At 34.1% G+C, this 27,026-nt stretch overlaps 8 protein-coding genes across 8 annotated transcripts; 5 read left to right on the top strand and 3 right to left on the bottom strand.

Moving 5' to 3' along the window:
• The first annotated feature begins 1,502 nt into the window (after positions 1 to 1,502).
• Tsp_08871 (putative UDP-glucuronosyltransferase ugt-58) lies at positions 1,503 to 6,262 on the top strand. Its single transcript, XM_003374096.1, has 12 exons — positions 1,503 to 1,607; positions 1,662 to 1,775; positions 1,834 to 1,850; positions 1,875 to 1,996; positions 3,118 to 3,572; positions 3,933 to 3,947; positions 4,038 to 4,493; positions 4,554 to 4,655; positions 4,727 to 4,853; positions 4,916 to 5,135; positions 5,203 to 5,308; positions 6,053 to 6,262. The coding sequence occupies exons 1-12, from the start codon at positions 1,503 to 1,505 to the stop codon at positions 6,260 to 6,262; spliced, it is 2,049 nt and encodes a 682-aa protein (XP_003374144.1).
• A 1,919-nt stretch (positions 6,263 to 8,181) lies between these two features.
• On the top strand, positions 8,182 to 9,676 carry Tsp_08870 (hypothetical protein). Its single transcript, XM_003374095.1, has 5 exons — positions 8,182 to 8,235; positions 8,456 to 8,548; positions 8,932 to 9,030; positions 9,155 to 9,194; positions 9,585 to 9,676. The coding sequence occupies exons 1-5, from the start codon at positions 8,182 to 8,184 to the stop codon at positions 9,674 to 9,676; spliced, it is 378 nt and encodes a 125-aa protein (XP_003374143.1).
• Positions 9,677 to 11,695: 2,019 nt separating this feature from the next.
• Positions 11,696 to 13,941, top strand: Tsp_08869 (paired box protein Pax-9). Its single transcript, XM_003374094.1, has 6 exons — positions 11,696 to 11,708; positions 11,845 to 11,879; positions 12,398 to 12,497; positions 12,577 to 12,742; positions 12,835 to 13,032; positions 13,611 to 13,941. Exons 1-6 carry the CDS (start codon positions 11,696 to 11,698, stop codon positions 13,939 to 13,941), a joined length of 843 nt encoding a protein of 280 aa, XP_003374142.1.
• A 1,195-nt stretch (positions 13,942 to 15,136) lies between these two features.
• Positions 15,137 to 15,939, top strand: Tsp_08868 (nuclear factor 7, ovary). Its single transcript, XM_003374093.1, is given in 4 exon segments — positions 15,137 to 15,178; positions 15,189 to 15,370; positions 15,491 to 15,560; positions 15,859 to 15,939. 4 exon segments carry the CDS (start codon positions 15,137 to 15,139, stop codon positions 15,937 to 15,939), a joined length of 375 nt encoding a protein of 124 aa, XP_003374141.1.
• A 1,185-nt stretch (positions 15,940 to 17,124) lies between these two features.
• On the top strand, positions 17,125 to 19,984 carry Tsp_08867 (conserved hypothetical protein). The gene is made up of 7 exons (XM_003374092.1): positions 17,125 to 17,269; positions 17,329 to 17,486; positions 17,634 to 17,806; positions 17,879 to 18,158; positions 18,651 to 18,887; positions 18,945 to 19,293; positions 19,377 to 19,984. Exons 1-7 carry the CDS (start codon positions 17,125 to 17,127, stop codon positions 19,982 to 19,984), a joined length of 1,950 nt encoding a protein of 649 aa, XP_003374140.1.
• Positions 19,985 to 20,678: 694 nt separating this feature from the next.
• On the bottom strand, positions 20,679 to 21,548 carry Tsp_08866 (transmembrane protein 107). Its single transcript, XM_003374091.1, has 3 exons — positions 21,444 to 21,548; positions 21,282 to 21,349; positions 20,679 to 20,859 (listed from the first exon to the last, which is right to left on the bottom strand). The coding sequence occupies exons 1-3, from the start codon at positions 21,546 to 21,548 to the stop codon at positions 20,679 to 20,681; spliced, it is 354 nt and encodes a 117-aa protein (XP_003374139.1).
• A 1,540-nt stretch (positions 21,549 to 23,088) lies between these two features.
• Tsp_08865 (conserved hypothetical protein) lies at positions 23,089 to 24,079 on the bottom strand. The gene is made up of 4 exons (XM_003374090.1): positions 23,962 to 24,079; positions 23,738 to 23,896; positions 23,528 to 23,621; positions 23,089 to 23,338 (listed from the first exon to the last, which is right to left on the bottom strand). Exons 1-4 carry the CDS (start codon positions 24,077 to 24,079, stop codon positions 23,089 to 23,091), a joined length of 621 nt encoding a protein of 206 aa, XP_003374138.1.
• Positions 24,080 to 24,778: 699 nt separating this feature from the next.
• On the bottom strand, positions 24,779 to 26,676 carry Tsp_08864 (hypothetical protein). Its single transcript, XM_003374089.1, has 4 exons — positions 26,562 to 26,676; positions 26,334 to 26,495; positions 25,739 to 25,923; positions 24,779 to 24,865 (listed from the first exon to the last, which is right to left on the bottom strand). The coding sequence occupies exons 1-4, from the start codon at positions 26,674 to 26,676 to the stop codon at positions 24,779 to 24,781; spliced, it is 549 nt and encodes a 182-aa protein (XP_003374137.1).
• Positions 26,677 to 27,026: the final 350 nt, after the last annotated feature.

Here is a 27,026-nt window from a genome sequence, read left to right as displayed (position 1 = left end):
TTGTTGTCAGCTAGCAATTAAAAAGCTCAGCAAAACAGGGTCGAAGTTCAACTACATTTATTAAAAATGAACAACATTAGCGCAGACTGAAGTACATCATGACAGCTTTAAGCTGCAGAAAATTGAAATATTTCAATCATATCATCATTTCTTTTCCAAATAGCTTTTGTTCATCATATTAATAAAAATATTATGCATAATATTGTTCACGATCATCAAATAATCAACAATTTTACACCTCCACTGCAAAAAACGTGGCATACTTTAAATGTTACTTTAATTAACTTGGAAGTATGTCACTTATTACTTTTCTTTTGTAAAAAAAAAGTATAAAATATTTGTATTTATTACGTTAAACGGAAATGAAATAATGCTCTTCGTCTTTTATCAAGTAACGTAAAATTTATCAATTTCAACTTCGCAAACAATTTTTCATGATACATAAATAAATATTCGAGCAGTGTTTCGAAATTTCAATGCTCCCATGTGACTTTCAGTGCCATTTATATTCATCTATTCAACACATCAATAATAATGTTTCAAATGTGCAATGCGATCATTGCAATTTTATTTATCATTTTAGTATGCTTCTTGTCACTTATCTTGATAAACGGTTAACGATGAAAAAATTTACATAAAGTTGCAAACTGAATATAAGATCAAAGTGCAATAGGCTTCTTGCAATGATATTTTACTATTTCTCTAAGCATTTTTTCCATCTCTGTTTTTTTTATCAAATTAATTTCAAACTTTTAAAGTCGTCAATTATGAATTCTGCTAATATTTACCATTCTCTAATTAAAATACAAATAAAACGTTTTTAACTGACAACTATCCTTATATTTTTGCATTCATTTTTCTTCTAATAAAATATATGCTGGAACTTTGCAAAAGCAGCACATTGAGCACATTTTAATATATTTTCAAGTTATCAATTTTTGAAAACATAAAACCCTGTAAAAGTAATGTTTCATTCAGAAGCTACACGAATACAAACTTTCCGTATGCAAAATTAATTAAAAAAAGTTAATTTACACAGTAAAATGATTTTCAAGTACATTTAACAATTTATTGATAAATATATATATAATTCGCCAAGTAAATTATGCAATGAGAAATAAATAAATATATATAATGCACTATTGCATTCATAAATGGAATTTTTCATTAATTTGTGACAAAACTTATTAAGGATGTTCCATGAGCAAAACTTGTGAAATGCAGGTATAATCTACTGCGAGCAAATACGGTAAAAATGTCAGTGTTTCCTTTTTTATAGCAATTTTTGCGTCAATATTTTATTTTCATCTCGGTGAAGAATTTGTTTCCTTTTTGTTTATTTATTTCTTTAATTTCCTTTCCCTTCAAGGGGCAGTGGTCAAGTTCTGCTCCTATCAGGTGTGTAAATTTTTTTCACATTTTAAATAAATTTTTTGTAATTCATTTTTTTTGATTTCGCATGACAATTATTGTGAGTTTTTAAAAAGTTTTGAAAAAGTACGATGAATTTTGAAGGCGACTTGGAAATTTTGAGCAGACCAACACTTTCTGTCTTGTCACATGTAGACATGCGGTTTATCGCATGGTCGTTTACATTTTTGAAAACGGTTTTTTCTTTGTGTGGAAAAGTTTGTCCAAAATTTGAAATTCATATCATTCAGAGCATTTGTCAAATATTTGCACAAGAGTATTTGCGATGGGTTGATTTTTCTTATCGTTATTCATGTAAACTAGAGACGCTTGGTGTAAAGATCAACGTGCCAGTTCTCAAAGTGGTTTTTATTCAACATATTTGTTTTCCTGTAGCAACTTTGAAACGTTTTCTATTTTCAGTGGAACGTTTTGAAATTGTTAAAATTTTCAACAAATTATAGGTCTTTTGGAAAATTAATTTTCATCAAGGAAAAATTTCTACCCTTTCCAAAATGTATCTATTTCAAGGGCGCTCTTATTATGTTCATGCATATTTTCACTGTTATTACCGAATGCTGTGATGGTTGTAAGATTTTGCTCATCATCATTAAATTAGAATTATAATCGATGATCTGTAATTAAATTTAACAATGCTAGAGTTCGAATCGTTTTTGTTACCAATGAAACAGTTTCGTGATTCTAATAAGAAATATTTCATGTTTGTGAATGTAGCTTAATGCCCCAAAATGGAATATTTGAACTCTTATTGTCTGCTTGCTGTTTGATTTAAAGTTTCAATTAGTTGATGAAAAACAAGTCATTTCCATCAGTTCATTGGTTTAGGTATGTCTTTTATTTTATACATCATAGGATAATTTTATATTTTTTGTGGAATATTGTAATTGTCTTATTGGATATTTTGCATGTGTGGAAAAGTCAATGGCATTTAGAGTAATGCGTGAAAGTTTAGAGTTCATATAACATTTTTGCGCTTGTAAAAACAGGAATTGTTAATTTCATTTCAAATTGCTAACTGGTAAATATTGTTATATAATTCCGGTCTTTAATTCTGTGAACAGTTCTCTCGTATAAAGCCGATGCTTATTTTCAGTTGGTCATTTTTAAATACATGTTTGGAAGAAAATTTGCATGATGGCAGTATTTTTTGTTGATTGATTGGTATTTCATTTGATTAATATTGTTCCAACACTGTATGTTGTTTTTGTAATCTCTGGAATTAAAATTCTTGTTTAGTAATGTTCTTAATTTGCCATGTTGTTTCTCTTGTTGATGGTGAAATTTTGCATCTCAATTGTAGCAGTAGTGATTGAATGATGACTTGATGGGAAAAGTTGAAACATTTTCAATTTACACTAATTCACTTTGAAGCATTGCTCATCTATTAGATTAGATAAAATAGATTGTCACATTCAATAGTAAGTATATGATTGTTTGTAGTGCTTTGTTTGCTCTACATATGGTGACTTTGGAAGAACTGATATCATCTTCAGTTTAGATATTTTGCAGTTAACCATCAGACTTCGCATTTGCAATTTCCGTCTTTAAAATGCTTTAGGCTTTTCTTGAAACAGGAAAAACTTTAATTGTAATTTTGCATTTGCAAATTTGTCAATTATAGGAATTAGAATTGTTTGTGATTTTTACTTTTTTAAGTAAAATAGAAACTGATATAAAATTTTATAGGATTTGTTTTATTTTATTTTGAAAAGAAGATGTTATTTTTGGAAAATGTGCACTGTTGTGGAAAGTATTTGCTGTTGTTCGTATTTGAATTGATACTTGTCGATATCTGCATTGGTGGCAAGGTGCTGTTTGTACCGTCGTCAATTTATCCCAGTCACAAGATGATCATGCATCATTTGGCCGAAGAGTTGGTCAGTCGTGGTCACCAGGTGACTTTCTGGGGTATAAATTTGAAAAAAGACCATCTAATCACACCGAAGGGAATTGAAGATATTTCTTGGTCAGTCGACGTGCCAGAATCGTACATTACAAATTTACTCCTATACAGCAACGCGTCCATTTACCAGGCGCTGTGGAGTGACCGCGTTACAGAGCCGGCTCGCAAGGCGGCCAACTGGGCAATGACCTCTCGTATGTGTGATGTCGCGTTGCAAACACGAAAAGATGATTTTGAAGTAAGCAGTATTCGTTCTTCTCGGGATTTTGACAAACATATTAATTTATTAAAGTATTTTTTAAATTACTTATTTAATGAAAAGAAAATTATCTCGAAGCAAATAAATTTATGAACGTTATTTGTAAATTTTCAATTTATCACTCATTTCCTGTTTACGGTTGTTTGCAAAATAATCATGTGACAGTAATCTTTAATGATTTGTAGGTTTAAATGTGATCATTGAATTTTCATGTGTTCGTTTGAGCACTTTTCTAAATACTCTATTGCATTGTTAATATTGAAAAGATAAAAAAAAGTTCAAAATTGCACAGCAGAAGAGCAAATGAAATTGAATACATTGCAATTAATGTGTTTTTAGGGAAGGGAGGTGGTGGTTTGAACTGCTTTATCAGATTGAATGTATTTTATAAGTGTTAAGAAGTATTTTTCAAATATAAATGAAACATGATCGTTTATTTATCAGAAACTGGTGAAAAGAGATTTTGATTTGGTAATAGTGGATGATCTGTACGCCCCGTGTGGATTGTTGTTGGTTGCTTTGCGCAAATCTGTTTTCATTTATTGGTCGATGACGACGATGCGAACAGAAACTGCGTGGAGCAATCAGAGTCCCAGTCCTCCATCCTATATTCCAGTGTTGGGTACCCACTATACTGATGTGATGAATTTTGTAGAACGAACGCACAATTTTTTATTATACCTGAGAACGTTGTTCATTCACCATCGAATTGTACTGAAATCGGTTGATTCAGTGTTGCAGAAGCATTATCCAAATATAACCGAAGCTTTTTACATCGAACGTAACGCTAGTTTGAATTTTGTTAACACGCCTGCGCTTTTCGACTTTCCTCGGCCCTTTATGCCGCGGGTTGTGTTCGTCGGATGTTTGCAATGCAGATTGCCAAAGCCGCTGCCTGATGTGAATTATTTTTCTTTGCTTTGTTCCAATCATTCAGTTTGATATCTTTTTCCTATTCAGTTGTTCGAAAAATTCGTGTCTGAAGCGGACGATGAAAATGGGTTTTTGTTGTTCACTACCGGATTTTCAGTGCCATGGAATGTCACTCCACACCGAATACTGGTAAATTCATTGGTGTTCAACTTTATTCATCCCATTCGATTATTAGTTGTTTTTTTTGTTATGCAATTTAGAGGACCTTTGTTGACGCTTTCAGAGTTCTCCCTCATCGAATTGTGTGGCAGTACAACGGGAAACCAATTAAAGATCTTTCGCCAAACGTGATGACATCATCATGGGTACCCCAACAAGATCTTCTTGGTGATTTGGTTGATACCGATGATTATTTTTTTGTGCATTTTTCTTTTTCAAATCTATTTCAGGCCATCCAAAATGTCGTGGCTTCATTACACACGGCGGTTTGAACAGCTTGTTGGAAAGCATGTGGCATGGTGTGCCAGTTCTGGGTGTGCCAATGTTCCGCGAACATCGCGATTACGTTTTGCGGATAACGGCGCGTAATGCCGGTCTGATGCTTCCTAAATCAGCGTTGACTAAAGAATCAGTCAGCGGAAAAATATACCGTTTGACTAAAGATAAAACGTAAAATTTTCCATTCTTTTTCTCATCTGTCATTTGCATAAATTTTATTGATTTTCTACACATTCAGGTACAAGGAAAACGCGTTGGCTTTCAAAAATTTGCTGCGCGACGTTCCATATACAGAATTGGAACTTGCAACATTTTGGGTGGAGTTCATTTTTCATCATCAAGAGGTAATATTTTCATTTTTTTGTCCATTTTATGCATATGGTGGATTAGTCAATTAAAATTTTTTCTTCAAGTTACGTTTATTTGCCCGTTTTTATTCAATTAAGCTGTATAAAAGTAATTCTTATTTACCAACTAGACAGTAGCTTTCTTTCTCATTACGTAGCGGTTTATTAGTTTTTACCATCAATTAGACAGGCCACTTGAAACTTGGTGAATGGAATTTGGTTGAAATTATTTTTTTCTGCCCTCAGATAACGGGATAGTTCATAGCTATAGAGCTAATTGATATTTTCTAATGTCGATTTGGACTGCAGATTAGCATATGCAAATAACATTATTGAAAATGTCGATCATTGTTAGAGATAAAATGAGTTCAGTTGAATTTCAAAGCAAAAATGTGTCTGAAATTTCTTAGATCAGCTTCATACATTTACATATATTTCTCAATAGAGCAGTTCTTTCCATACATAAAACAGTAAAGTGACAGTATATAGAAGGAATTATATTGCTTGGTGTACTGATTGAACATTGAATTACTTTTTATTAGCAGATGGCAGTTGTTAGGAGCAGTGCTGAAATTTTGTGAAAGATTTTCAATAATAAGATGAGGAACACGAGTAGAATGTATGGATGGGTTAGGTGACGATTTTAATTCTTCATTCGGCTTGCAAAATGCTTGCAAATGAAAAAAAATTGCAAAGAAAATAGTGAAAATGTTGAAAATTGATTTCGAATGAGATTTCCAGGTTCCACATGCTCGATCTGGGGCCGATGAGCTGAATCTGTTGCAGTATTTTCTGGTCGATGTGATTGCTTTCCTCTCGGCTTGCCTGTTTGCGCTAACCTGCATTACTTGGTATCTGCTGAAATATACGTACCAAGCGTGCGGCATTTTGGGTCAGCTTGTTTGTCGAATGGTGCACAAGCGAAAGACGTCGAAAGCTAAATCTGAATGAAAACAGTTTGAATATATATATATATACATTATCTTGCCAACCTACGAATTAGCTTTGCTCGTCATTTGGTGTATTCTTTTTCTGATCGTTTTTCTTTTCTTGCCTGTGATTTTTGCATTAATATTTATTTCACCGTTAATCAGTTAGTATACAGGGCACGTGATGCAACTAATCATATATTTCTACATGTTGTGCATTTTTTCTATTATTTTATGCATTTTGTTTGTGCTAAATGTCAGGTTTAAAATGTTCACTTACAAATTGTTGTTCTTTGTAGAAAATTTGCTTCCGTATACAAAATTTAGCTCGAAAAAGCAAATTTCAATGGATTTTAGGCTGAAGAGACAAGTAATTTAAAATTTACACAGAATAATGATCTGTTGAAAGTCGCTTGTCTGGCTTTTTTAATCCCGGACAAGATTGCTTTTGCATTTATTTAGAATAATTTATTGTGTTGATGATTGATTGGAAAATTGCTCGTTTGGCATCGAAGCAAACCGTACTTTAATCTGGATATGATGGGCAATTTTGATCCATTGCTGCTGCATTTCAGTAAATAATATCGTAAAATTTCTCTGCGTCCAATAAATGCAAAAGGTTTGCACATGTTCCATATTACAGCAATAATATTAGCATCTTTTTTTTTGTCGTTTCAGTTTTTTCCAAGTGGACCCATCTTCACTTGAACATCACACCCCAACAATCGACATTTCAACTTGAAGTGCTGCAAATTTACACGTTCATTATTATGATCCTGTGATCAATTGAAATGGTGTGTGAAGTGTGTGAGAATTTTGACAGGTAAGTGATGATTATTTTTTGGATGCATGCTGGGCATGGTTGTCAATTCCAAGCTTTTAATTAGCAATTGTTCCACTATGTTCAAACACAGATGGGTGATAATTGTAAAACAATGGAAAAAACTGCAACCGTAAAATAGAGCAGAAATGTGATGACATAAAAACCTGCTTCTTTTGCTAGTAGAAGTTGTTCAGTGTTTTCCAAAATTAGTTATTTATAATCACAAAATGAATGCATTTTTACTTATCAGTTATATCAACTGAAATAAAACGTAAATATCTTCACTAATAGAACAGCTTACTGCTCTTCAGTTGAAAATCTCAAAAAGCGCACTGCTCAATGTTTTCTTAATATAAGCTAATATGTCGAATGAAATATACATTTTCAATTCTTAAAAATTTCAGTTTGTCATATGTAAATGCAGATGCTCAGTGAAAACTACAACATTTGTTCAAAATTATGAAGCAATAAAAATAACAGAAATTCATTTATTTTTTCTCTTTGTTAAGTTGCTTTACAAGTAGCTGAAAAATAATGCCAATTGTTGTTTTTGGTTTTTCCAGAAATTATATTTATTTATTTTTGTACATGCAAAGCTTACTCAGACTGGTGATGTCATGATTCAAAGCATGAATTTCTTAAATATTAATAATAATAATTGTATTTTGTTTATATTCATCTACTGTTATCATTCAGAATTTAACTTTATCAATCCTTTCTGTTAACTTTACTGCTAATTATAATTGTTACATATATGTATATAGATGTCATTGCATTGCATCATTTAAATTTGTAATTTGTTGAAAAAACGTTTCTTCACTCAGTTTTTTGCAACTTTTATTGCTCAATGGAATAAAAAAGCAGGCTAGGTGTGTCCAGGCTTCTTGGCCAGTGAGCATCTTGAAAAACTGCATACGTTCTCATTCTCACGTATAGATGCATAAAAATAGACATACAAAACCCAGTGAAATGAGTGTTCATTTTTCCAACGATTAATTATGCATGCAATATCGCTAACGTTCTATGATCATTGTAAATTGATGAGCAATGAAAATAGCGTTTCCATGCCGGACGTGGACGACCTTCCGTATCATTCATCTGTCGGCTTGTTATGACAAATGTACATTTTCAATTTAGCATTTTATGAGCCGCGCCTAGTTACTCGTATTGGGGTAAATTTATTCACAACATTCCATCACGCTTTTTTCCAAACGAATATAACAAAAATAACAACAATAAATTCACAAAATAGAAAATCGCTTGGAATTTCTTTTAATTGCGTTCTTATTCATCTATTATAATACCGCCTGTTGTTACAGTATAACCTAATTTTTTAATAAATACTTTACCTTGCGGTTGAAAAGGATGAAATGCAATTTGAGTTATATTCAGTGTTTTTTTTGGTCTGCACAATTCTATCTTAATAAAACCCCTAATAGTTTGGTAGCCTTTTTTTGTGCATTTTCAATCACTGCAGTTGCAAGGGTTTTTTGATGTACGTCACAAATGACTTTAGCTAATATTTGGTCAGCAGCTTGGTCTTTTTTTTCTATTTTATTAATTTACAATTAAAATTTTATCATAACAGTTTTTTTGAATTTGAAAAATAGAATTCACGTCCGAGACGTCATTCGTAGTAAAAAATATTCTATTATTTATGCTTTGTAAAATGGACTGTGATGTGACAAGCTGATTGTGGTGAAGTGTCGCAGTGGGCTGACAATTGTGTTTGTTGCATTAGAAAACTAATACACAGTGTCGTAAAAAGATATATATATATATATATGTATATAGAGCTTATTAATTTAAAAAGCATAATTAGAGATGTCAACGATTGCAGATAAATAAATAACTCAGTTTTCTTGCAGTTGTCACAGGGACAGCCTAAAGCAGTGTTCACGCTGGGCGAGGCGGATCGATTTGTATTTTCAGGTCAACAAAGTTTGACAAATTTTTATTGGATTCCTGTTTGTATCCACGATTAAGGTTCCGCGATGACAGAATTGTGACGTAGTTTGTCGTAAATTTTCGCCCAAAAATAATTCATGTTTGTCAACTAGCCAGCAAGCTTTAAACAAGAACTTATTCAAGCCTCGGGCTCTGGTTAGTAGTAGCAGTGGTTGGTTTGGTAGTAATGATTCATGATGGAATAGATAATTTCTTTGAAAATGTGAAATTTGTTTCATTTCATTGATGCTGTTGTTGTTCAACAAAATATGTACATCTGAAAAAGGAATATGTTCTCTTATTGGTTGTCAAAATATGAAATTCCATCTACATATGATGCATCCATTTGTCGATTGAAATTGAAAAATATCTTGAAGTGATAAATTTGAAATCAATTGTTGAATAATAGTTTCGGTTTGTTTGTCACTTAATTTATATACCGGGCTATCCGTTGCATAAGAACGGGTCCTTGTGGAGAGTGTGCTTGTAATAGACCTAAATTTTTGTGTCACATAATACCGGCTATAGCAGCCTAATTGTAAAACTGGGCAAGATGGTTATTGTCAATTTTCAGGTCATATGCACCGTTTCTGCAAGGATCCAGAAATGACGGCACGTCTTGTCGACACGAGTCCATTTCAAAGGGCAAACAGCCCAGATAATTGACAGAATGATGCTAAAATATGGCCAGAAGTGGAAAGGCGATTCTTTATTATTTTTTTTCTTCACTATCACTTTCACTACATCTGCTCACCGACCCCCGGTAAACAGCACAATTTTGATTTCGCTCAGGGCCACCACACTAACCCATTTCCAACGGACGTTCTAGAAAGATCCACTTTCGCCCGGTAGCTACTATACTCTCTTGCAGGAGTAGGCAGGCAGGCAAGCAAAAACGCACAGTTCGCTAATTGTCACTTTCGACGGAACGTGCAAGTGGCAAACTGTTGCCGTGAAGTTAGTTGATCACACATTTTTGCTCACCACCAACTTCGGATGCGCATAGCCATCCGTATACAATTGCGCAGTATCGCTGGACAAGACGGCAATTTTTCCTTATCCAATGGGACAGCAGTTGAATCCGGATGACTTTGAGCAGAAGTTCGAAGAATGGCTCAGGGTAAGTTGGATATGATTTGTTCTACTCGCTTGCATCAGTTGTGCAGCAAATGAGCATATCTATAAGTATACCCATACACCCATACACCCATACCCGTACACATACGCACACACACATGTTCATCTGCTTTTTGCTGATAGTTTTTTCGAAATAATAATAATTATTATTATTCAGCAATAAAGGTGCATGATTGTTTTACGTTTTGAAGCCAGATAATTATTTGCAAATAGGACAGTGATTTTCATGAATAAGTAAGTAAACACCTGTAATAGCAGCAAATTTAAGCTAAGTATCATCATCATCATCTCTCTCTTTGTACTTATATCATATCTGTAGAAAATTCCTCTTTTTATATAAATAACACAAATATGACGGTGTTATGCAATTTTTTGACAGCAATGAGCACATATATATGATCATAGTTGTAAAAACATAGATTAGCAAATTCACTTACAACTTTTACAGTTAACTTTTTAATTTTGACGTATGATAACAATAGCGTAGGGTTGTCGATTAGTTTTAGTATAATAATCAACTTTAATTGCTTGGAATTTAGCTCAACATTTCTCAAATATAAATTTTCCCAGTTGACGATAAAGTCGTATACATAAGGTATGCTTGCATGAGCTTGATTGACAAAGGACTTGAATAAAGTAGAATCATTTTGGATTTTCAGTTAAAATTATGTCCAGTTAGTTTTTAAACGCAATTATGCAAATATTTCAAGCTTTGAATAGATTATTTGAACCCACTGTTGCTGCTTCGATACGCAAGGGCTTTTGCTGTTGCACGCATAACTTATCATTGCATGCAGTAAATTGACACCGAAGATGTGACGTAATTGGTAATTTAAAAATTAGATATAATTTTTAGCCTAGTAAACAGTAAATAATCTTCAATTTGATACTAAACTAATAGATGGTGCTAAAAAGAAGAAAAATTTGGGCCATTCTAGCAAGCGTGTTAATTGCATGAAAATAGGTGTCATTGAGGAACTTCATAGAATTTGATAAGTAAAAAACTGAATAAAAATAGAAAAGCGCAACTTTAACAATTTCCTAAGTGCAAATAAATGAGTTCAAAATTAGCTTGCGTTCTATTTCTGAAGTTGGAAACAAAAAAAATCAATTGGAATTCTTAAGAAGCTGTTCTACTCTTATGATATTAACTCATTTGTTGAGCGTGATTTATTGAAGAGAAAAAGTAACACATCGATTCTACTGCTTAATACAGTAGAACTTTGTATTTCTATTATATATATCTTGCATATAATATGTTTAACAAGGATTTTTAATTATATTGAATGGAGATTCTGTCATGGATTGAATTCTTAATAGAAAACAAAAGTTGTTTAAATCTTTTTGGAAGATCTGTTCAACTTGACTACTAATTATTAATTATGCAAATTTAATAAGTTGATAAAAATAAATATACATTTTACGGTTGAAACTAAACTGCAATTCTCAGGTTGTACGGAAACATGCACGAATTGTTTGTTGTAATTGCTATTCATCATTGCACTCTTTTATTCAATCAAGCATGTCTGTAGTGTATATGCATATGGCATGCAGTGCGAAGGTTTTATTTCTCAGTCTTATTGGAATATTGCATGTAAATTTTGCAAAGCAAATCAAAAGCAAAAGACCATTTAAATGTAATAATTAAAAAAATATTGTACATTTCAAATAATTGAACTAGTGAAAGTATATTTCAGATGGAAAAGAGGAGGAGAAGAAGGATGTGGAGGAGGTAATATAAATTCAGTGGTTGTAAATTTAGGTTTGGAGTTTTTAATATTTTCATTCAACACTGTGCATGCCTTTTGTGCACGGAATGTTGACGCGAGCAAAAGCAGCACTAACTTGACAAGCTCTTTTGAGTGCGCAGAAAATGAAAATGTAGAACAGAGAGACGAAAAGTATTCAGAACGAGAGTAAAATTGAGCAATTAAGGTCATCTGGATAAAACCAAAAGGTTCTACTTTCCACGATTGATGCGCGTCATCTAGTCCAATTTTGGACGAAACGTGTTTCATTTTACAAATTGCATGTCAAAAAATTATGCAGATGTTTTTATGCTTTTATTTGTATTTTCTTATCAATGAATATGTGTATGTGTATGTGTATGTGTTTCTAAAGCAAGATTTGCAATGAGGAATTATGCAATAAGCAATTTCGAATTATGTGAAATATGGACAGCAGCTGTCATATTTTGCATTTTTTTAATTTTGGACAAATTATCTATTTGTGAAGATCAATTGTTTTCAGAAAGTAGAAGAGTACGAACGTTTTCATCAGCCAACTGCTAGTGGTACGCCAATTTTGGTGAGAAACAAAGATTTCGATAAAGTAATATCCCAAGCAGATAGTATTTCAAGTAAGCCATTTATTTTTTAAATCTCTGAGAAAATAGTGTTTGTATCTTTGTTGTTGTTTTGATTTTTCAGCTCGCCTTGCTACAAACCAACTTGGCGGCACTTATGCTAATGGACGTCCTTTACCAGCTGCTCTTCGGCAAAAAATCGTCGAAATGGCTATTCGTGGTGTGAAGCCGTGTCGAATATCGAAAGAATTGCGAGTCTCTCATGGTTGCGTATCAAAAATTTTATCCAAGTATATATATAAATTACGCAGACCAGTGCTAACGTTGTTGCACTGTTGAATTAGTATAGTATGTTTATTCATTGTTTTCCTTTTGAATGAAGGTGGCGTGAAACAGGCTCTATAAAACCCGGTAAAATTGGCGGTTCCAAACCAAAGAAATCACTTCCCGAAGTTATTGCTGCCATCAATATTTACAAGCGCTGCCGACCGTCCATGTTTTCATGGGAAATACGAGAGAGACTTATCGCGGATGGCATTTGCACCGAGTACAATGTGCCCAGTATTTCTTCAATTAATAGGTATATGATAATTCAATTAGTCATATCAATTATATTCAGATGTTTTTATTCAGTTTTCTTTATTGAAATAATAATTTCAAAGTTAAATTATGATATTTTCAAAAATATCCATACTTCAATCTTACTTTAATATAATATCCAATTGGCAGTTTTTATCAGCTGTAGTAAATTTTGCAACTACACCATAAAATAATTATCACGCCTACTTTTCACTTACTGTAGGCATTTGTTTGTATATTTTCATGATGTTCAATATTATGTAGATTTTATTATATTATGCAATTGCCATTTTTTCATTGTTGAACGTAAAGAATGATTAATGGAAGTGCTATTATTTATGGTGGGCAACCGTAAAACAATAATTTTTTCGTTGTAATCTAGGCTGAATAAGTGGAGCGTGTTTTATGAAGTATTAAATAAACGAGTGCAAGGTTTTACTTGTAAAAATTTCCACTATAAATTATAGCCATTATGAACACGTTTCCTTCTTATCAGCTATTGCTGCACTGGTGCTGGTGTGAAAATTATTTGCATGCCTTTTGCTTGAATATTATCTTTCTATTTGTTGATTGTTTAAGAATTATACGCAATCGACTTTTATCCGGTCTCGGCTACGATGAGAACTGCCTTTTCAATGGCAAGAAAACTCAAGACGGTGTTTATTACGCTCAGCAACAAAGTGCCAAAGTTCAAAATAACTATTTTCACTTTCCCGCTCCAACTTCCACAACGGTAGCTGTAAATGATGTGCCTTCGCCGGTTGTTCCAAATCGTGCACCAGTTTTGCTTCCTACACTCGATACCGCCTTCCACGACCCTATGATCGGTTCCATGAACGTCGCCCAAAGTCAGTACAAAGCGCTGAACAAGGCAGATTTCATCGGTAGTCACATTCATGTTATGCAGTGAACGGTGTTCAAATTTCCAAAGTATATACATTCAATCAACCAAACAAACATATTCTATTCATACATTCAGACATGCATGCATATATAAAAAAATATAATTTTTTTATTTATTTATTGTAATTGAATTTACATAGCATGCACTATTTTACCGCTTCTTAAAACGTACATTTATGTTCTTCATTCACTAGCTATTTCGTCTGTTCCGTCTAATTGCCACCATGAGTATAATACAGGTCTTTTTTGAAAATGCAGCATCAGTTGCAATCTAGGCATAGTTATGTTCATGAATGCTTTTTAGTCTGATCATAAGTTTGCCAAAAATAAAATCCATAAATTGTTGTAATTATTTTAACAGTTTTTGATAAAGTTCATGTTAAACGATCATTGCTAATCTTTGAAGGTGGGCTTCAAATGCATATTGCATTTATTAAATGCAATTTTTCTCGCAGATTTTCTCGTTATTTCTCTCTATTTCACTTCATTCTCAAATTTACTCACTTACATCACACAAATGCAGCTGTGTTGGCTGTGAAAATTCTGTCTGAAGTTGTTGCTTTAATTCCTGCTTGTCTATAATCTTGGAACAGTTGTCGCTTTCGAATAATATCTAAATCATTTCAATAATCCACAAATAACTGTTGGTTCAAGTTATTGAATCCAAATTTTGAAACATTTGTACAAATTCTTTTCAGATTCAATCATCAACTTTATGTGAGCTAAAGTAAAAATTGCGAATTTTTTAACATTCAACTATTCATTTGATGTAAAGCTGTGCCAATTTCCAACTGACATCATTTCAACAATTGGCAAACTGATAAACAGTATACAAATTCGTATAAAAAGCCAACAATTTATCTCCATCTTTATGCATATGTTTTTCAAATAATGATCGATGCAGTTTATTAGTTTATGAACTTATATTTAGATGAAATTTTTCATTTTTAAGCTATTAATTTTAAGTTAACTTCAAATAACCGTTTTTCAAAAAATATAAATTACAAGTTCACATCAACCATGCATTAAAAGGAAGAAAATGCATTTTTAATTATTTTTTTGCAACAGTTTTATTTCACTTTATTTTTAAATTCATGTATCAGACTATTTGATAAACTACTTTGGAAATAGAAACTCTTTAAAATTACCGTAATTCAAAATAATCAAATGAACCTGATCGATACAGTATGCCAGTATTTTATATGTCATATGTGGGTAGCGTTGAGTTTTCATTTGGTTTGAACGTTTGAACAGTTCGGCACTCTGGCTCCATTAATAATTCTCAAGAGCCAGTTGCACAGTCGCAATTTGCTGACATGCCCTTCTTGTTCAAAATTGATCAAAGATCCCGTATGGTTGTGCTGCGGTCATGTGTTTTGTCGAAAGTGTATCGGATCGGTCGGCGTTGGTCATGAAATTATGTGCGCTGAATGCGGGTAAACTGAACGAACTTTCGATTTTGTCGTTATTTCATGTCACTTCACAAGCCCACATGAATTACTAGTCTCATAATTTGACAGCTGTTAGTTTATTTGTTAAAAAAAGAAATTATCAAGTCGGGAATGTTTCAAAGGAGTCGCGTTACCAGGAATTAAAGTAAAGATTGCATTCAATTTTCTGTTGAGCGTAATTTCATATTTATAAGAGCAATTTAATACGCGTTTTAAAGTTATTTCGACCAGTAATCTTTTTGTTTACTTGCACAATTGGATATTTATTTCAACGTATTTTAGCGTAAAAAAAATATATAAATAAATGAAAGAAAAAACTGGCTTAAAAAGTAAATTTTAGTAGGCAAGTTTAAAATCAGGTCTGAGTCATTTTGTTGCATTCATTGTTCATAGCATATTTAACAATGACGCATAAAGAATTGATGTCTGGCGTGCCAGTGTGTTTTTAGTTTTGTTTTTTTTTGCTCATTTAGCCGTGCACGATTTCCGCTCATTCACATTTTGTTTGCATTAGTATTATTGGTCTAATGATGATTCATCGAATGATCATATAAAATAGCAGCAATGTTTGGTCATCTGGGCATGCGATGTCCGAAAACAAGAAATGTAGCAGTAGTGCAATGCTCGCTTTTCGGATGCCGAGCGTGTGTGTATGTGTATGTGTTTGTGTGTGTCTGCTGACTGGCTACAGCTTTATGCGAAGTCGGCAGCTGCTTAACGACATCTAACACTGGAAGCTGAATCATTTATTCAGCAAGCTGACTAAAGTTCCTCCACTCCACTCTCCATCCACTATGTTCTTTATGATACATATTTGATATGTATAAGCAAGCATAGCTTTTTCTTATTCTGCGTTCGATCGAAAAAGACGATATAATTTCTGTTCTTATTAACCGATCGACAAAGCGTGATCTGATCTCTCCGACCATCGAATGTGGTGCAAGCATAACAATATGCATGCTTATGTTTGGCTTTGATTATTTTTCCCTCTTCTCTTGGCAAAGTATATTTGGGTAGTTTTTTTCTCCTTGAATGCTAACTGCTATTTTTCCAGTGTTGTTGTTGTTGTTGTTGTTGTTGTTGGTTTGGTCAAATTATTGATTGTTGATTTTTCTGCGCACGACGAGCTTTTCCGGTCAAAATTCCAGTTTGATGAGCCTATCAGCACCGTGATCATTGTAAAGCGTCATTGCATTTCACTTTTCAAATTGATTATATTGATTTAAGGAATTCATGTTTTGCCGAATAAAATGCTTGTAATAAATTTCAATGCATTATAAAAATTCCATAATGTCAAAGGAAACAAATGTGAAAAGAGTCATTGAGTTATTGTTGTTGTTATTGGTGGTGTAGTGAAAAAATTTTCACGCGTCATTTGCAATTTATTCAATCACTATTTTCAAATGAACAACCGTAGAAATATGCAAATTTGGTTTGGAAAATTTTTCCTCCTCGGTTTGGCGGGATTTTAATAAACGAATGCATTTTACGAATTTTCGTCAATTTGAATCGTTTGTTTTTTAAGGAAAAAAACCCCATTCAGTACCAGCAGATCAAAATTGGATGAATTGATTGGCCTGTTGCTTGTTTCGTGCGTGAATTCCGAAGAGGCGTGCGCCAACTGCGACTGCAAGGTAAATCGAAGATATTGTCCGAACCGATTGTATATACATATATATATATATATATAATCAAAGCGTTGGTGAATTTTTGTATTGAATTTTCAGTTTTCAAGCGCAATGTATTTTTGTCAAACGTGTCAACAGCTGCTGTGCGTCGGTTGCAAATCTCGAACCCATCAGGCGAAAATGTTCCGTTCCCACAAGGTGATATTGAAATCTGGCCAACTGCCAGCAATTGAAAGCAATGATGATGAAATATGCAGTATGTTGTTTTGTTTGTTTGTTTGTTTTGGTGTTTTGTGAATATTTTTTTTCGCTTAGCAACGCACGGTGAACGCAAAGAATTGTTCTCTTTCGAGACTGGCCTGTTGGCTTGTCAGCGTTGCGTTGAAGCTTCTTCGGCCGAGAGTCGGCTGTGCTTCGTCGACGCTTTGTCAGCGTACGATCAAGCCGAAGAGAAGTTCGATTTGCTTTTCGAAGTATAATTTTGATTTTTGATGTTTTTTTTAAATTTTAATCTTAATTTTATAATCTAACAAATTTCACACTTGAATGTGAGGGGAGGGGAGAGGGAAGAGAGAAAGAAGAAGCTGAGCGAATTTGGTTGATGTTTTTTTCTGTTGAAGCGACTTTTGCAAGCCGAAGCCGAAGTGACCGACGAGATCGACGTGCTGGAGTTGCTGTTGGAAGAGTGTTGCAAGAGGAAAGCTTCTCAGCAGAACGAGATTCGCATATTTTGTCAGAAAATGATCGAAGCGGTCGTCGTTACCAGGGATCGTCTCCTTGATGAAATTCTCCGGTGAGTTTGTGCTTGTTCGAGCGCAGCGTTGGCAAACTTTTCGTATGTATGGTATGCATGTGTGATTTTCAGAAAATCGTCCGAAACTGAAGAACGTCTGAAAGAAACGAGACGCAAATTGTTGCAGTTGTCGTCCAGCTTGCAGCGTTGCAGTTTGTTCATCAGCTTTTTGAGATCGTTGCCCGACAAGTTGCACTACTTGTCGTTCGTACCTCACGTCATTGCAACCACTGAAACGATGCTTTCGAATGCAAATTCGTCGGTCGGCCGTCGACCGGAACTGGTGCCGTTGTACAATTTGTCGGATGAATTTTCAAAGTATGCCAAATTTCGCACTGCAATCAGGGGATGGGTTTGTCTCATGTGTGGGATGCCTTTTTTTCAGAGCGTTGGAACAGTTCGGTATTGGTTCGGTCATATTGCCGTCGAATTTGAAATGCTCCTCTGGCACCTCGTCCGCAACTGGCAACAACGGTTCTACTCCTCCTCCACCTCCTCCTGCTCCTCCTGTTCCTTCTGCTTTTTCTTTTTCTTTTTCTTCTTCTTCTTCTTGTTATTATAATTCCAAAGGTAGTGGCGGTTCGTCGGCGGGCTCATTTTCGTCTTCCGGCTATTTTTCTTCGCTCAACGGATCCCAGTCGTCCGGTTCTTCGACCACCAAATATCCTCCTCCAATGCAAGATTATCGTCTCGGCAGATGTTCGTCCAGTTGCGCATTTTCCAAAGAATTTGGAAAAATCGAATCCGAACTCGCGGTAATTGTTCTCTTCCATTCGGTTCCATTTTTCGTTGATAACTCTGCGAATGGGAGGGAATAAGAATTAAAAATTGTGGAATGTTTCAGAAATGTCGTGGACAATTTTCCCAAATTGTCCAACAAGCGGTTGAACTACAACGGGATGTTACCAGACGGAAATGTCTGATCGACTGCCAGAAGTTCAACGATCTTAAGTTGCAATGTCAGAAGCTCAAAGTTGACCTCGGTGCTCATTCTAGCGTGGTCGACGACTTGCAGCCGCTTTTCCAACGAATCTGGGAAGAGGAACTCGACCACGTTCGTCGACAACAAGAAATGTACAAAGTCAGTTTTGGTTTTGGTTCTTTTTCTTCTGCTTTGTAAAATTATGCAAATTTCCAGAATCACATCACCAGTGTGATCGAATTTCGACAACAGTTGCAACAGTTGGTCAACGCCAGTGAACAATTGTCACCGTATGTGCAGTCGATTTACACGGCCATTCAGCATATCAGTCCCGAACGGGCTTGCAAGTCGGCTCCGGGTCTCATGGAACAGTTGTGCTTGCAAATTGCGACCCTGGAACCGAATTCGAAGCTTCGTGTCGACGCCATTGAAAAGCAAGAATTGGAACGCAAGCAAAAGTTGGAACAGTGCCGTCAGCAGGACAGTGACGTGCTGATCAATGTCAAGCGTCATTTGAAACGGTGTCGTGATTTGTCGAAGAACGGTCAACGATACGATGCGAAAGGTGAGGCATGTTCAATGGTAGTGGGGGAGGGGAGGGAGGAGATTTTTAATAATTTTCCAAAATGAACATCATTTGCATCACAGGCGGTGGCCCAGTGGTTCGGCACGTGGACCGAGACAGACAGTCGACCGCAGTTGAGCACAAAACTTGCTTGAGATTGGACGAGATGAAGTCGTCGGGATTTTTTCGATCTTTCAGAAGCAGCGACGTGTTGACCAGATTTTTCCCCCTCGTCAGCTTGGAAGACAGCATTGGGCTGTTTCTGAACCAGGACGGGGTTTGTGGCAATTTTTTGCAAGAATCTGCGGCAAAAGTGGCCGCTTTTCCGTCCGCCCAAGTGTCCATCGACTGTATTGTCAACTTTCAACTGCCAGCTTCTCGACAAGCTGACGTGTCGGTGCTTTGTCGCCAGCATGTTTACCAGGAGGTGGATTTTGTCGACGTCAGTGGCGGTGGCGGTGGCGGTGGTTCTGCACAACGGTCGATTTTGTCCGCGGTGCGGGATGATGTCGAGCCCGAACAGCACGCTGCTGATGCTTGTGAAGAAGCGCAGGATTTGTTGAACGCTAGGCTGAGGAGGCGACTGCCGCCGAATTTGATAGCCGAAGTTGGTCAAGATGCGTTGGAAGCTCGGGGCAAGTTGTTGGAAAGTTTGAAGCAACGGATGAGTGACAAAACTCCAAAAATGTGAAATTTCTTCTCGCATCTGTCCACAGATTATTTATTTATTCTACTTCATCCACACATATCATCATTATCTACGTGCATTATTGAGCTGCATCGTTGACGAGTATACTTTGATAATTTAATTGAACACCAATAACAGTTCAGTGTTGATTGTTTATATATCATTGCTGTTTTTCCACTTATTATTTTTTCTGTTGTTGATCATGCAATCACGAAGTGGTCATTTTCAATCAGTTGGCGACAAAGCGTGAACAAGATGCGCAACAAGCGACACATTTCCTCGAATAACAACAGTTGTTTACACGTTACTTTCCTTGGGTTGCATCGCTTAATATTATGCAAATAAATGATGTATTAATTATACTTTTGCAGCTTTTCTTCGTCGTTGTTCAATTTACACACCACATCTACTACTACAAACACAGGCAGGATATTGATATTTTTCTTTATTATTTTTGCTCTTGCTTTTCACATCCTGCTTCATGTGGAAGATCCGTCCGTGCACTTGTAGAATAGTGAAACAGAATAACGTCGGTAATCAAGCGAACATTTCCTCCCTTTTTTCAGCCAAAGTTCAATCAACAAGCACACCTCAATGCCGCTTGTACGATTTGTTGCACGCGAGACCGAGTGGTCCGTTGTGAGTGGACGAACATCTTTTTTACCTGAACGCAATGGAAAATTTCCATCACTACTACCTACAGCAGGGCGTGGTCCAAGAAGCGGAATGTAGCAGCAGTGTTTTCAAAACGACTACCAGTTCGACCGCGGCCGGCAGGGCACAACAAAACGCCCATATGTACCAATAAACGCTGGACGACCACTCGCCGAAGATGAAGGCAACCAAAATCAACGTGGATACAAAGTGAACAGTTGATGCTAAAGTGAAAAATAATTTTCTCTCTTTTTTTCCTTTCTGTGGATATGAAATGGAAAAAATAAAGCAAACTAACTAACAAATAAAAAAAATATATAAATAACAACAACAATGCCAAAGAAGAAGAGACATCTAGCAGAAAAATTTATTCATGATGATAGTGAAATGGAAACAGCATAAATAAATAAATACTCATTTTTCATTGTACTATATAATAATAATAATAATAACAAATTGCAAAATGGTATTTCATTGTAATACTTACAGAAAAAAGCACATGCCGGTATGAACATGGAAATCCCGCATAAAAATCCGACGTATTCAACAAAAAAGCAAGCAAACGACAAACACAGTGCAATGGTGAACCTAAAAATCAGCTCTGTTCAGTGTTGCAATTTCAGCGTGTCAGTGATAAAATTATTACTCGAAATCTTTGCGACTGTAATCGTCCGGCGAGTACTTGTCCGGAAGCCCAGCAATAACATTCATGTCCTGTGAAAATGAAAGAAAAAAAACATATATATTTTGAACAACATACACAACAGACATGCAAATGTCTGGACTTGTTTCAATAATTTCCACTTACCCGTGACCAAATGATACAGACTGTGATTACAACATGGGCGGTCATGAGCAGAAAGCGTGCCGGGATCAATTTTTGTATTATCATCGACATCATGAACAGTCGCATGGAATTTTGAAGCAGATCATGAAAAACCGACTCAAACTGTCTTCCTTTATGATGCTTGTCACCAGTCAGTTGCCTTGGAAACGGCCGTTGTCTAGGCAATGATAATCGATGCTCACTTATCAAAGGCCAGCAATGGAACAACCACAGCAAATTGGAAAAATTAAAACGGACATAAAAATATCACGGACTGAAATTATAATCAAAAACAATATGCCAATGTTCATCCAGTTATTCTTTTTTTGTTACTGTGTATTTTTAATTTTTTAAACAGTACTACAGTAAACAAATAAATCAAAAAAAATTTTCAAACTCATACTGTAAAAATGTTACTGTAACTTGACAAAAAAACATAAATTGTAAATGTTTATTTATTAATATGTGTATTTTGGCAGAAATTGAACAAATTTCCGGCAATTTTTATTTCAGTGAAATAATTGCCTAGATGAGCAACCGATTTTTTACAAAATAGCACCAGCATTGTGTGCATAAAATATCGGTCAAAATTTGCAACAACCAAAATTTTCTCTGCTCCAAGTGGTTACAGTGGTTTTTTTTGCCGCAAAAGCGCACGCATAAATTTCAAATTTTCAAAACTTTACCATAAAACATGTATCAAATTGATAGTGATATAAATCTCTGCCAAACGATCAAAACGTTTTTCGAAACTGTGTTTTCAGACAACAGATTCCAAAGTTGTCAGCTAATATTCAAACAGCGGTTGACCTAATTTCACTATACCTCAGCTATTTTTATGATTATGATTATTATTATTTTTATGTAAATTGAGATTTATAATCGAAGATGAAATTAGTAGCACTGAGGCACTGAAAAACCGGTTTTTCAGCACTTTGAGCTGAGTATTATTAGTTGAAATTTGTGACAAAAGTAAAAATAAGTTTCATTTTGGTGAACAACGAAAATTTTGACTATATAGAAGAAAAGATAAACAAAATGGCGGGTCGTTTTGACTGAAATTTCCGTCGCCATGACAACACAACCCACGCGTTTAATGAAATTAAAAAAAAACAACATTACAGTACAGATAATTATACGAATATTGCATCAATTATTGCAGTTGTATATCCATATTTATTATGGAAATATTTTATTAATTTTCAGCGGTTTGGTGCAGTTCTCATCTTCACATAGTTCTCGAGCAATGAATATTTTTACACAGCCCGAAGGTCCAATAACATAGCGCTTTCAACGACCGATAAGAAAATTAGGTCAAAATTTGGCGCGAACTGGACCATCCCTTTATTAATTTTCAGCATTTAGCATAGCTTATGCGCATGAAAACAAGCAAAACACTATTTTATTTTATTTTATTTTATTTTATTTTATTTTATTATAAATGTGATGATTTTGATTAATATAATTGTGAGGAAAAAATATTGTAAATGTCATTTTTGGAAATACATTCGATCGAAAAAAACAATTTTCATCATAAAACATGAATTGTAAATATAATAAGAGTGAAAATAATGAGATGGATAATAAATATCTGATCAGTAGATTTTCGTTGATCGTACTGCTATCTTCATTCTTCTTTTTTTTCCGCATCCAACGAAGGATCTCCAACAGGAGATATACGCGGTTCGAGAGGTGCCAGTGGCATAAAATATGCGTTTTTCAACACGCTCTCCAAACATTTGTCCACGAATACAATGACCATTTTATATTCTGAACTTGAATACTTATTTTGAAGGGATAAGAATGTCATGTTTACGCGCCAAACAAGATTAATATACGGGTCAATTTTACTGTTTTCTGGAGATTGAAGTGAAGACCTAAAATATTGCATAAATTTTCCATTTCGTTTCACAACTGCTTTGTTTCACTTTATAAAGATCATTATGAATGCATACAAAACAGACAAGAACTTTGAAATTGATGTGAACAAACGAAAGATAAATTTTATTGAAACTTATTCAAATTAGAAATATTTAAAAGTATATTTATAAAAATTTCATTCATACTCGTAGGTTTCATCAACATTATATCCATGTCCAACAACCAGTGATCGAAACTGTTTGTACAAATAATACCCCTCGACAGTCTTGCTGAATCCACCTTCAATTTTTATTTTCAAATCTATCATTTCATCTTTTAGGCACTTTTGCAATCCTAACGAAAATAATTATCAAATTTTCAAATGATGAAAATCATTTCTATTAGCACAATGTTACCATTGATAAAATTATCAGCTACAATAAGACATGAGACACTCGGGGCACAAATGACCTCACAGGCATCACATAAACGCGCATTATATGATGCTTGTGCTTGTGATGTTCCTTCTGTCTCAGTCGAGTGGGGAGATTTTCCATCACTTGCCTGGTTCGTTTCTAAATTCAAATTACGGTAAAAACTTTTTTTTGAGAAAAAGGTTTTCTACTGTATTAGTGATTACCTGCACGAACATTTAAAAATGGAAAATCGTTTTCTTCAACAAAAATAAACTGCATCCTTATTCCAGGCTCCCAGCAAAACGACAACGTGTTGAAAGTTCTTGAATTAGATTTAGACATGCTGTGTCTGCTCACTACAAAGGAATTTTTGTAGAATAAAAAAAAACTTAAAACCTATCGTATTTATACGTTTATTTACTTTAAAGTGACATTAAAATAAATGTTATTTAATTTAAAGTTAATGCATTTACCTACAAACATTAAAGGTTTTTCAATCGATATTTATATAAATATACGTCTTTTAATATTTAATATTTATATAATATATTACAAAATATTATATTAATTTCAATGCAACTGAATAATATTTATTATCAAAAATATATTTATTAATATTATTAAAGAAAATACAGCTTATAATTAAATGACAGCTTTTTGCATTAATGTCTTTTCTGAACTCTTATTTAACCTCCCTAATTTTCACAAATGCAAAAAAACGAGTTCGGCCATTTGATTTTGTATCTAGTCATTTCAAAGTTATTTGAATATTTCTCAATCTCTTGTATGGCAAATTAACGGCATTTATTTGAGCGTCTGTTAGAAGTGCCGATAACAAACAAGCTAGTTATACTTTTTGCATTATTCAAATTTTTGAAGTCAATCCTTCTGTAGCAGATAGTTTATTTGGCAACAGGGATTCTTGGAAGTGAACATTCGTACATTGGGGATCACATTACCAGTGGCACATATAATAAAAGCTTTTATATCATGGCACAGGTATCATGTCATGTGAGAGCCCATTTTTCAAGTGAAAAGCACTTATAAATGGAATGCAAGTAGAACAATTAATTGTTGACAAATTAGCATACAAAGCATAGCAATATTGTCAGAGACGGAGAATATTTTCTGAATAAAAATAGTATTGGTTCTGTTGAAACGCATTAATTTGAAAAATTTGTATTTTCCACGTGAATTATTTTGAATTTTTCATTTCAAATTAGTTTCACTTTTTTCCACAAATACTGTCTGTCATAGAGTATCAGTTTCAATTATTACTAACAACAACAACAACAACAGTACATTAATGTGAATATTCCTATCCATCTAAAACAAAGATGTAAAAAATTTATTTCAAAAGTTCCTACACCATAGATACATTTATTACTATTATTATTATTATTTATATTTGTTGTTATTATTATTTAAATGGTGTTTTTAATCAAAGATTTCATCATCGTTTCATCAGCATCGACCCACCGGAAAACCGGTTTTTCAGCAGTTGGAGCTGAGTATTATCAGTTAAAATTTGCAACATAAGGAAGAATAGATTGCTGTTGAGGGAATAACGAAAATTTTTTGACCAGGAAGAAAAAAAGTTGGGCAAAATGGCGGGCGGGCGGTTTACTTTTAATCGACTAAAAGTTGCGTTGCCATGGCAACACAACTCATTAGTTAAGTGAAAGTAAAAAAACATTTTTACAGTACACGCAATCAAGTAAAAGCAACAACAATTTTTATAATATTTTATTAATATTTATTATAAAAATAATTTATTTTTCCGTTATTATCATCAATTATGGCATCATGGAAAGTAAAAGTTGAAACTATTTTATCTGCAATTTGATAATTTGAAATATTTTCAAATTTAAGAAAATAATTAGCATCATAAATGAAAAATTATAAATGTGATAATAAGATGGATAATAAGATATCCGATCAGTAAATTATGCATTTTGAACTTCATTCGTCGTCGTCGTCGTCGTCGTCATCATCCTCTACAGAAGCTGGTCGTCCAATAACAGCATAAGTTTCCAACGGAACGGGATCATTGATGGTTACGATTTCCAAAATGCTGTGCAGAGATTTTTCCACAAATATTGCCACTGCATCTTGCCAAGTACCCGGAAAAGTTTTTCTCAATGACTCCAAAGTGACCTCAAGGCGCGTCTCCAAGCTGCTTTCTGCTGAAAATTCGGCAACAGTTCTAAAAAATGCATAAATTCTTCATATCTTTTAGGATTGATGTATATAAGTTTATAAATATTATTATGTATATTAAGAAAAGTGATTAAAATTTTCATATGTGAGTATACAAATATAAATTTTATTTAAAATTATTTTAAAAACGATTGTTGAATCTGTTTATGACAATTTCATTCATACTTGTAGGTTTTATCAATATTATATCCACTTTCAGCAACGAGCGACTGAAATTTTTCATGCTTTTCAAATGCTGCATTTGTTAAGCTCAAACCTCCGTCTATTTTGATGTTCAAAGCATTCTGTCCTACTTTTACTGGACCTTGGTATCCTTATGAAAATAATTAGCATATTATCAAATAGATGATGATCGTTCGTATTTGCTTAATGTTACCATTAATGAATGCGGCAGCTGCAGTAAGGCACTTAAAATTTGGGGCGGAAATAACATTGGTGACATTGTAGGGCACATCAGTCATTTCCATGCCCATCGTTACTGATGTTGATTCTATGCCTGTCATAATCGGGCCGCTGGATCCGTGCGGCTTTTTTCCCACTGAAAGTGGACTTCGGTAAATATCTTTCTCTTAGAAGAGATTTTCATTACTGTATTAATTAATACCTTTCTCAGCATATCGAGGTGGAAGATCGACTTCTTTAACAAAAACAAACCACATCAGTTGAACGGAACCCCAACAATAAACCATGGAGTCAAATATTTCCAAATTTTCCGACATTCTCGCTTCGATTTCTCACCGCTTTCGGTAAGCCTGCTCAGAACAAAAGAATTGCTGTTGAAAGAAATTAAAGCTAAAGCCGATCTTATTTAAACTTTTAGTTGCTTCAAAATTACATTAAAACAAATGTGCTTTAATTTAAAGTTTATAAACAGTGAATGTTTCTCAATCGATATTTACATAAATATTAATTATTGATTATTTATAATATAAATATTATTAATTCTGTCGTCACAGGAAAAATGTTCATTATCAAAAATATTTTACACTAATATAATGCAAGAAAATACAGTCATTATTTTATTGATAACTGTTTGCCTAACTGTATTTCTTCCTGTATTTTACGTCCC

Source organism: Trichinella spiralis (assembly GCF_000181795.1).
Source record: "Trichinella spiralis strain ISS 195 chromosome Unknown Scfld6, whole genome shotgun sequence".
Classification (NCBI taxonomy): domain Eukaryota; kingdom Metazoa; phylum Nematoda; class Enoplea; order Trichinellida; family Trichinellidae; genus Trichinella; species Trichinella spiralis.
This window is presented reverse-complemented; position numbering and strand designations above follow the sequence as displayed.